Below are 11251 nucleotides of genomic sequence, written 5' to 3' on the forward strand. Positions count from 1 at the left end.
TTTCCAGGAAAATTTTACTTTTCTGCCCAGATTAGGCTTCTATGATAGGTGAACTAGATGGCCACATACTGTCGGTTCTGAAACTAACTATATATTACGGACATTTAATATACCGAAAAGTTCCAGAAGTACTTTTGGTTGATTGTCAAAACGATCACATGAACCTTCACTTAATTTATAGCTAGCTTTTTCTGATAATTGAATAAATCTTGTTAATATAAAAAGGGAGCCTAGTTATAAAAATCTTCTGGGTATATATAATTTCATTTGTTGGCTAAAAGAAAAAAAAAATTAAAAACAATAATTTAAGGCTTCATATTGGAGTGACCCTGATCATAATGGCAAACTTTTTAGAACCTGACATTTGAGTATTTGACCAAAGTGTACTAGTTTGGGTTCATGTTTGGAGAACTTCTTTAAAAGCCCAGAATATAAATTAATTCGGAGGTACCTGAATCCCAACATAATGTTTTGTAAAACACAAAGCAATCTTTGATACCCATCTTTTGAGGACGGTCCCCGGAAAATGAAATTAAAGTTGGGTGACATTTAATGATCCTGCTGATTTTATCTTCCAAAATCATCCCTTATTTGAATCGAATTACACAACAATAGGTTCAATGTTCGTTTTTATTAGTCTCAAGATGGTTGAGCTGAGTGATTCTTAGTTCTGTCATTCTTTGTTTTTTTCTTTTTTTAGTTTTCTAAAGTTTGGATATAGTGATGATTTCATTGTCTAAACTTAAAAAATTCATTAAAAATTTGTTAAATATTAAAAAATAAGGAAAATATAGTAGTGTGATTGTAACTAAATCTCCTCACCATTTTGAGTGAGTTTCGAATCCCACACTTCTTATGTCAATGCAAATATATTTTTTCATTTAAACCAAGAGAATTGAACTAGACCAATAATATAAGCTTGAGAAAATTCTCAAATCTCAAGTTAATTTTTTAGTAGAAGACAAGTTCTTGGACTTCTTTCTATATGGTGTTAATTAGAACCAGACTTATGTATCATTGGGCCCATATTACTTTTTCATGTAACAAAGACCAATAAAAATAACTGTCTACGTAACTATGGGGTTGAGGAGAATATTACCCCATAAAATATAATCTTAAGACAACTCTCAACTCTTGAGCTAATCAGTACCTTATGATAGTATAAAATGTGTATTTTCATTTAGTATAATTATCAATTTCAGTGATTTTGTAGCGTTCGGACAAGAAGATTTTCCGGGTAGATTATAGTCGTCCTATTTTACAAATATCTTCAAAAGATTAATTAGAACGTGGAAGCAAAAAGGTGGTAGGTATTTGCATGGCAGTGGAGCCATGGTGACATCAGATATGGCCTTGCATCTAGATTAGCTGCACGGCTTTTGCTTTTGTAGGCCCTGGTGGCTTAAATTTTCACCTACGAGTACTCTCCGAATGAAATTGTATATAAGGACCACTATCTGCTCTTGCATTTACAGGCCCAAACTGCACAGCAAGCTTAGATTTTCTAGGATTCGCGTTAAATATAATACAATGGCAAACTCATTTGTTTTTGGTGTACGGACAATTTTAGGTCTTGTGATGGCATTGGGAGCTTTGGCTCCTCAAGCTGCGGAGGCCGCTCGTGCTTTCTTTGTGTTTGGTGATTCACTTGTTGACAATGGCAACAATAACTACTTGGCCACCACTGCTCGGGCTGATTCTCCACCGTACGGCATTGATTATCCGACTCGCCGACCCACAGGAAGATTCTCCAATGGCCTAAACATTCCTGATTTCATCAGTTGGGTTCTTTTAATTGATCGTATTCTTAATCTTTGTGTTGTTTGTTATATATATATGTGATTTTTTTTTTATTGTATAGTAACTTGACTAGCTATAACACATTAATATATGTGTCCGTATATGTGCAGGTCAGCACATTGGTTCGGAGCCCACATTGCCGTATTTGAGTCCAGAGCTCACTGGGTCTAGACTACTTGTTGGAGCCAATTTTGCTTCTGCTGGAATTGGAATACTCAATGACACCGGAATTCAATTTGTAAGTCCAGTACATACATATTTTTTTAAGCCACCATATGGTCCAGCAAAAATATTTTCACTTGCTTAAATACTTTTATTTTAGTTTTGCACGTGTAATTACTTTCAAATTTCTAGTCTGTTATCAAAGGAATCCTCAGACGCGGAGAATCGTATTATACTATTTAAATTGGACACTATACCTATTATAAAAATATTAAATCCATATTTTACAACGTGCGAATAGCCGCATTGAAGAGAAAGACTCTTCACTTCTCTGTAAAAAGCAATTTATTTTTGGAAAAAAAGAGAAGTTGCAAGTAGACCGATAAGCAGTAATTGATAAAAATTAATGGTGCAGGTAAACATAATTAGAATGTTCAGGCAATTCGAATACTTCCAAGAATATCAGAACCGGGTTACAGCTTTAATCGGACCGCAGCGGACTAAGCAACTTGTTAATGGAGCACTCATCCTCATCACTGTCGGTGGCAATGACTTTGTCAATAACTATTTCTTGGTTCCCTACTCTGCAAGATCTCGTCAGTTTTCTCTACCGAATTACGTCAAATATGTCATCTCCGAGTACAGAAAACTTTTAACGGTATAATATCTAATTTACTAAACTTTTTCTTTTTATGGGATGGATTCGATTAATTGTCACTTCATATGTATAAGATTTTTTTCAGCTTTTTTATGCCCTCACGTGTACATTTTTCAGGCAATTACATACAACAAATTTGACAGATACAACAAGAAATTTAATTTGGCAAATCCATTGAAATAAGTTGAATTATTGTAGGGACCGTATCACTACACTGTTGCTATATTTATCTTGCAGCAAAACTCTAGTACAAGACAAATGAAAAATGGTGATCAGGTCTAGACGTCTGAAATTTATGAAATTTAATTAAATACGAACTACGATCAAGATTCTACGTACACTGCTTTAAAATAATTTTATGTAGTATCCTGGCTATAATTCAAATAAAAAGTTTTGTAAAATTCGGACAGAGAGAATGACTACACAAATGAATTTGGAATTTAAGAATTACTAACTAAAGCTGTTTGGTTTAAACAATTTATGCATATTGCAGAGGCTATACGACCTTGGAGCAAGAAGGGTTTTGGTGACCGGAACCGGGCCGTTGGGGTGTGTTCCGGCAGAGCGAGCTATGCGGGGCAGAAATGGACAGTGCGCTGCTGATCTTCAACGAGCTGCCGATTTGTATAATCCTCAACTTGTTCAATTGGTTAAAGATCTGAATAGTCAATACGGTTCAGAAATCTTTGTTGCTGTTAATACGGGAAAGATGCAATATAACTTCATCAGTAACCCTCGAGCGTTCGGTATGTTGACCAATCCCTTCTTTATGTATGGTTTGTTTAAAGAAAAAATTATTGGAGACTCTTGTTGTTCTAATAAATCAATCATTTTCACTCTCGTGCTAACTCTCTTTGTTAGAATTTTGAGAGGTTTTAAAATCTGAAGTAAAAACACCGAATCCTTATCCGTTTAAATAATAACTTCATATCACAAGTGGAGTTGGAAATTCAAATGAGTTAAAATTGGTAAGTTCAAAAAAACAAAAGGAGTCTCGAGATCATTATGATTGTATTAGATAAAGATACACGATATAGAGATAGTAAACCTTTCGGGGCTGTGGGCTGAGAAGACAATTAAGGATGTGACCATTTGTAAACCAATTATATGATTAAGCTAACAAGCCCCAAGAAAAAAGGTGACCCTGCATTTATTTCAATTAAAAAGAGTAGGTAATAATCAACTTTGACCAATTAAGTGAGCTGAGACTCGAAAAAGTGAACATTTATTCACACAACTACGCAAATTATTTCAATAAAAAAAAAGTGTAGATAACCACCAATTTATGATCATGGACCACAATCGATTAATACTCAGCAGTTTTTATATAGAATTAATCTCAGAAAATTTAATTAATATTGTTTTGTGTGCAGGATTTACAACATCAAAGGTAGCATGTTGCGGGCAAGGACCATACAATGGCCTAGGCTTGTGCACTCCGGCATCCAACTTATGCCCAAATAGAGCTGTGTATGCATTTTGGGATCCATTTCATCCATCTGAAAGAGCAAATGGATTTATTGTTCAAGAATTCATGACTGGTTCGACTGAGTACATGTATCCCATGAATCTCAGCACCATCATGGCCTTGGATTCAAGAACATAATCAATCAATCACCTTTGTTACATATACATATATATATATATATATACACACACACACAGAGCTAATATATATCGGCCTATTTCAAGGCAATTAGGGCCATTAATGCTCCGTGTGTCTGTTTTGAGAATAATATGTATCTTCAAACCCGTACTACTGTTTGTTGCCTTTTGTGATTTTTCGTTGCTGTAGTAACTTATGATATTGGCCAATTGTATGCGTAATATTCAATGAAATCTTATTTCTGTTTCCTTCTTTTATGTTTTGATACAAGAATGTCATGTCATGTAGTTTAAAAGGAATTTTACTCCTTTTTTGGGGAGTAAATGTCCTTTAAATTTTAATTACTGCAGCCGGTAAAAAGGGGAAGAAAACCTAGCTAATTGAAGAACAATGAAGAAAACTGATGCAACAAGCCCACAAAAGTTTAAAGAAAAATCAGTTGCCCCTATGTACTGAATCACTTAAAAAGAAGAAAAAAAAGTCTAATCATCAAGGATGAATTATTAGCTCTCAAGAAACAATAATTATCAAGAATGAATTACAAGTTCTCTGCACCGGATTCAAATCGATCCTAACAAGTAGACCCACCTAACAGTCGCTAGTTTTCTTTTGGGTTTTTGTACATGTCGGCAGCGCAATATCTGGACGCTATTTCTGCATTTTCCACTAACAAAATTCAATATATATGTAGCAAGACATTTATTGCATGGGCAAACATTTAAGAAGTGTAACAAAAAACTTGATATCAATCACATAAAATTTGCCGTACGACAAACGCCCGATGCAACGTAGGCCAAGTTTTTGGCAGACAGATACATGTAATTAAAACATACAAATTACGATAATATTGTAATAGCTTTGTAGAGTAAGTGAAAAAAATATAATGGGAGCTTTGACAGATGTAAAGCTATGATAGCTTTAAAATATATTAGAATAATATGAATACTCAGACAAAATGTTCACAAAAATACTGTTAAACTAGACCTGGTTTACTCATTCAATTGCCAAAACATTAAACCAGACCTAATCCATATACTGTTGGGATAGGATCAGAAGCCACCCCCCCCCCCCCCCCCCTTTTTTTTTTTGACACAAAAATATACACAGAATCTAAGCCTTTAAACAAACATCAACGTTAATGGGTGAGATTAATTGCTGATTTCTATTTCTATTGACGCTGAAACTCAAATAATAGTGGGATCATATTAATTGTTTTTTATTTTGTATCCTCCTATTTTTTTCTCCTAAAGTTAATAAGATTTGAATTCGTAAACGAATTAATTAAGCTGATTATTCTTAATTTAAAAGGTTAAGCTATGTTCTTAACTGGATTGAATTAATTCTTAAACCAAGATGAATTTTCTAAGTATTTTCACCCATACAAATTACAATACATGATTACAAGATAAACTAATTTTGATTATTTCTTAATAGAGTGGTTTTATTATTTCCCTCTAGCTTCTAAAGGCATCTATTATCTAGGGCAAAGATGAAGCTGTGATCCTTAAATAAATTAGACAAAAGCAGCTCTCACTATTATCTTCTGCAAGGATATTGAAGCTCTGAGCCTGTGACTAGTAAAAATTAATTGTGGGAAATAATTTGTCATTAAAGTAGCTATAAGTTGTCAATAGTGTTTACTTTGATGAATTAAGATTCTAATGAATTCTTCTCTCTTTTCTCTTCTTTAATTTATCTTTTTCATGTATGCTAATGCAGTGATGCTTCATAATAGGCTTTAAGGGAGAGATAACGTTGAGAAAAGAGAGAGAATTAAGGGACATTAAATATAAGAGAGAAAATAGAGGAGAGAGATTAAAAATAATTAATAATACGTTTTGGGACCCACTGATTATTCAGTTGTACTATTAATAAAAATAAAAATCAGTATAGTCTCATCCATGGATCATGGATCTTGTTGGAATTGAAATACTAAAATTTTATGTATATTTTTATATAAAAAAAGAGGGCTCCTCATCCTACACTTGTAATATTTTCATGAGAATTTTATCAGCATTTTCTTTTTTGTTATTTTTAAAATGATTTTGGTTCAGGTTTAAATGCTGTATCAAAAGGCATTGATGGCTCTCAGATACAGAAAGTTAGTTTTGATACCTGGCAGCTATGTGGAACCAAGGATATGATGAGCGTGAGTTAGGGTGCTGTGGTTTTCACTGGAAGAGAGCTCTTATAAAAAGCTGACTAAATGGGCAAATTTGATTGACAGACCATGATTAACTGCTTTTCAATATCAATATTTTCAACACTTCTTCTTCATAGATAGTAATGAGATTAGCAAAATAATAGAAGTTTTACTTCCTCAAACTGTATTATTCATGAAGAATCACATATAAACTTTTACAATCCATGACACACTGCATAAATAAACAAAAGAACTTATCACAAATATACTTTTAAATCCATGACATTATGCATAAATAAATAAAGTAAAGCTCTCCAGATGAAGTGGTTCAATGTATTGTCAACAAAGAAGCTGCTGATCGTCAGCTGGTCAACGAATCCAAGGCCATAACGGTGCTGAGATTCATCGGGGTCATATAGTTTGTAGAGCCGCTAAAAATTTGTTCAACGATTAATCTGTTGGCCTTTTCCGATGGATGGAATGGATCCCAGAATGCATACAGTTGCCGGTTAGGGCATAAATTCGACAGTGCTGTGCAGAGACCAAGCCCGTTGTTCGGTCCTTGCCCACAGCATGCTACCTTTGCTGTTGTAAATCCTGCCAAATTAACAAACATACATCAATGTCACCAATTTTAATGTATGTTTTGTACTATCGTGTTGTGTCCTTATTAAGTCATAGTCTTTTGGTTGTGGGCGTACCGTATGCTTGTGGGTTGCTTATGAAATCCATGTGCGTCTGTTGAGTATTTGCGGCAATGAAGACGGTTTGACCAATTTTTCTGTTTATTTCTTGTAGCATTTGTTCGAGTTGCGGGTTGTACAAGGATGTGGCTCTTTGCAGTTCAGCTGAGCATCCACCGTTGGAACCCCTCAGGGCCAGCTCTGCTGGAACACAACCCAGTGGTCCGGTACCCGTCACAAGAACCCTACGTGCTCCCAATTCGTATAACCTCTGCAGTGACAAAAACAATACTGCATATAAAAGCTTGCAAAATTCAAAAATGCCCTCTTGGACTTAGTCGATTGGTTTTCAAGCAAGCTACACGTTTGAAATGATAAGAGCAAGATTCAAAATTCGAAAATTGGAATTACCATTAATAATTTTCGGTACTCAGAGATGATATACTTGACATAATTGGGCAAAGTGAATTGGCGAGATCTTGCAGAGTACGGAACCAAGTAATAGTTATTCACAAAATCATTGCCACCGACAGTGATGAGTACTAGTGCTCGGTTTACAAGTTGGCGAGCTTGCTGGGCTCCAATGACAGCACTCACTCGACGCTGGTACTCCGCGAAGTAATCCAATTGTCTGAACATTCTAATTATGTTTACCTGCAAATTAATGTATCATTAATTAATTTCAAGTTATCTATATATATAAATATTGGTTACCATGGAACTTTTGTTCTTTAAATAAGAAACTATTTTACATTAAGATTATTTAAATTTGAGAAATTTATTGCTTACAAATTGGATGCCGGTGTCATTGAGAATTCCAATTCCCGCTGAAGCGAAGTTGGCACCAATGAGCAGTCTCTGTCCATTGAGTTCTGGACTCAAGTATGGCAATGGGGCTTCCGATTGGCCAATTCTCTGACCTGACACCATTGCATGAAATTAATCTGTAACTAATGGAGGAATCAGGATTTTGGTTCGGCTGAGGCCATGATAAAAAAAGCCATACGTAAACTTAAGTACGCTATAATATAAAATGAGAAAAACTGAGAGAGCCGACCACATTGGAGAGGACTACAATGGAGAAACTATAAAAAATGTGAGTAGGTTGTAACATAAAAAAAATAAAAATAAAATAAAAATGTAGAAGACATTGGCAAAATTTCAAATCAGCCACTACCTTTTTTTTTTTTCCCGTGAAAATGATTTCCGCCCCCCACTATTTATTTAGCGTGTAGCATATGTTATATTTATGTGTGCGTGTTTGTGTGAATGCAAACAAGGCCCATGAAGCAACATTGAGATATATGTATACACATTACACAAAAAAAAAAAACATGATATTAGAAGCATACTGATAATGTCAGGGATGTTGAAGCCATTGGAGAAACGGCCTGTGGGACGGTGAGTAGGAAAATCAATCCCATAAGGCGGCGCGTCTGCACGGGCAGTCGTGGCGAGGTAGTTGTTGTTGCCGCTGTCGACGAGTGAATCGCCAAACACGAAGAAAGCTCGAGCCTCAGCAAGACGAACAATTGATCCTAAAGCAAATGCAATGCCAATAATCATCATCCAAGAACGCATTGCTACTGATGCCGATGAAGTCGCAATAGCCATTGACATATTGTTTCGAAACTCTAATTAGATATATGGATATATACTCTTCTTGGATGTGGGATGAAAGGATATGGGAATGGTGACTTTATATAGCTGGTGATTTTGCATACATTGAGTGAAACAAAAGGTACCATAAATTAAACCAAAAGCGAGCTTGCTAGCAAAGGTAGTTGTATAATGCAGCAAGTAACATAACTGTAGCAGCCGTTGTAGCAGCTACCCTCTTTATCCTAATCAATGCCTTAAAATACCGATATGCCGCTTTTACGCACGCCAAGTAATTTGAATGCGAGTTAATGATGTATAGAAGTGTAAACTTTCATGTCCGAGATCATTTTAGCACATTGTCCGGCATAAATTTACATTTACAGTTGAAATTATCGATGGCCGCACTAAAAATATAGTTGACTTAATATAGAGATGACATGTCATTTAACTTTTGTGCCATTGGAGACCTAAGAACAGTACTGCTCCATGATGCTTAACCAGTTGCAAACGATTAATGCATGTCACATGGTACCAAATAAAAAGGCATTTATATTATTAAATTTTTTTTCCCCTTCTTTCAAAATTAAGAAGCAATATTGTTATGTGTAAGACAAACAGGAAATTTCTCGTGTTATTTTTAGTAGAAGTTGGATGGTTGGAAGTTGCATTATTTCAGACTTTATATGTGACCCTAATATTTATAGTTAATGTGCCAGGGAAAAAGTTATATTGGGGTAGGTCACATTTGTGGACCATTTCGTTTTAATAAAACGGATGAATGTGTATTTCAGAAGAAAAATCTTCAGTACTTGGTTGAATGTGCTATTGTATGCAGTTGGGCGTATATGATGAAAATAAAAACGTACAAGTCTTAACAAATAAAGATCAAATTATGGCTACTAGTGATGATGCCGATTATAAGTTCCAAAAAGTATATAAACCAAATGTCATACATCAAAGCCCGACGATTTATTTTCTTTTTTTCTTTTTCCTTCTTTTCCGGCCTAATACAAATTAGCAAACTGGTAATTGATTGAGATTTGAGAGTTATGAACACCTCGTCCTTTTATTTTTTATGTATACATTTTCTTAGATATATCTTCATTTTATTTATTGCGTTGCAATCATTTTCATCTCTAAACTATTTTTAAAAAGGGTGGGGTGCTAAAAATTATTGTTAACATTTTATTATTCTGTACACTCATATATAAATTTAGAAAAATAATTTCATATGTTGTGCACTCTTTATAATTTCAAAAAAAAAAAAATCTTCACTTAAACTATTTAAGTTAATTAACTTTGTCTACTTAAAACACAATAAAACTATTCAATACACCCAATTCTAAGAGATTTAACACATGCTTAAAATAATATAATCAAGTCGTGTTGTACACAAATTGTTTAACACAATTTTAGTTATTAATTTTATTTATTTGTGTTCGGTATTAGATTTTGCACCCAAGACAGCTTGTTATAAGAACAGAATAATAATAAATATCCTAATGATACTACCCAATAAAATAGTGAAAAAGAAGAAGAAGGCCAAAAGCTTAAAAAAATAATATTTTTACAGTACTTATATTTATTTTATTTGTCAAAAACAAAAGGTACGTTTCAAAATATTGATTTCCTCATTGTTCATTTAAGTATGGACTAAGATGTTGGAAATAAAAGTTTTAGCCTTTAAGACATGAGAATTATACATTGAATAATTAGTGTATTATATGGGTAGTTAAAAGTAATTATGTAATATTAACTTATAATAATTTATCTTTAATAGGAATTTACATGATGAGTTTTTTTGTAATAATTTTTTTACTAGAATTAGAATATCCAAAGTAATTTTTAAAATGACAAATAACCTCACCCTTTAAAACAATCAATTATTCTTTGTAGGAATAATATATTATAGGATAAGAAAATAATGGAAGCAGAGATATTAAGATTATCAACATTATAAGTGAATTAAACAGTTGATTAGAGCCCCATAGTTTTATAAAATTTTAGAAGTATCTCTATCAATTCTTTTATTAATAAATAATGTAGGAATTTTAATTCTTAAAATATTGTAAATTGAGAAAATTTTTGAGAAACCTATAAGTTGTATAATGTAGCTATTTATGAACAATACTACTAGAAATCCTAATATTTGAATCTTAATTCTTTTTGTCATTCAGTTACTAGATAAAAAATTTTAAATTTTGTAAATTGACTTATTTAAATTAAGATTGATGTTGCATCAATTAATGCTCAAATTAGAATTAAAGCCCTATTCGGTATTGAGGTATTTTAACTTTTAAGCCACATCTACAGTCACTACGAAATAAAAGTTGATAATATGTGATAATAAGATTTTTAAATAATAAAAATAGTAAAGATATTATAGGTTTTTTATTATACAAGTGTACAATAAATCAAGTAATCAATTCAACTTTGAAGCTACGATAGTAAATACTTATAAAATATTTTAATATTTGACTTTGAAGTTATAACTACCCAATCATAATATCAAATATGGCCTAAATATTGAAAGATCTAATATTACTCATTCATAAAATGATACATTTTATCAATGTGAATACTTTGTAGTTAGCCAA

At 33.2% G+C, this 11251-nt stretch overlaps 2 protein-coding genes across 2 annotated transcripts; one reads left to right on the forward strand and one right to left on the reverse strand.

Moving 5' to 3' along the window:
- The first annotated feature begins 1458 nt into the window (after positions 1 to 1458).
- Positions 1459 to 4478, forward strand: LOC102630247 (GDSL esterase/lipase At5g33370-like). The gene is made up of 5 exons (XM_006478917.4): positions 1459 to 1780; positions 1911 to 2038; positions 2378 to 2620; positions 3114 to 3366; positions 3994 to 4478. The coding sequence occupies exons 1-5, from the start codon at positions 1531 to 1533 to the stop codon at positions 4224 to 4226; spliced, it is 1107 nt and encodes a 368-aa protein (XP_006478980.2). The 5' UTR covers positions 1459 to 1530; the 3' UTR covers positions 4227 to 4478.
- A 2040-nt stretch (positions 4479 to 6518) lies between these two features.
- Positions 6519 to 8733, reverse strand: LOC102630549 (GDSL esterase/lipase At5g18430). Its single transcript, XM_006478918.2, has 5 exons — positions 8405 to 8733; positions 7842 to 7972; positions 7464 to 7706; positions 7071 to 7323; positions 6519 to 6966 (listed from the first exon to the last, which is right to left on the reverse strand). Exons 1-5 carry the CDS (start codon positions 8670 to 8672, stop codon positions 6731 to 6733), a joined length of 1131 nt encoding a protein of 376 aa, XP_006478981.2. The 5' UTR covers positions 8673 to 8733; the 3' UTR covers positions 6519 to 6730.
- Positions 8734 to 11251: the final 2518 nt, after the last annotated feature.

The sequence above is a fragment of the Citrus sinensis genome, chromosome 3, assembly GCF_022201045.2.
Source record: "Citrus sinensis cultivar Valencia sweet orange chromosome 3, DVS_A1.0, whole genome shotgun sequence".
In the NCBI taxonomy this organism is placed as follows: Eukaryota; Viridiplantae; Streptophyta; class Magnoliopsida; order Sapindales; family Rutaceae; genus Citrus; species Citrus sinensis.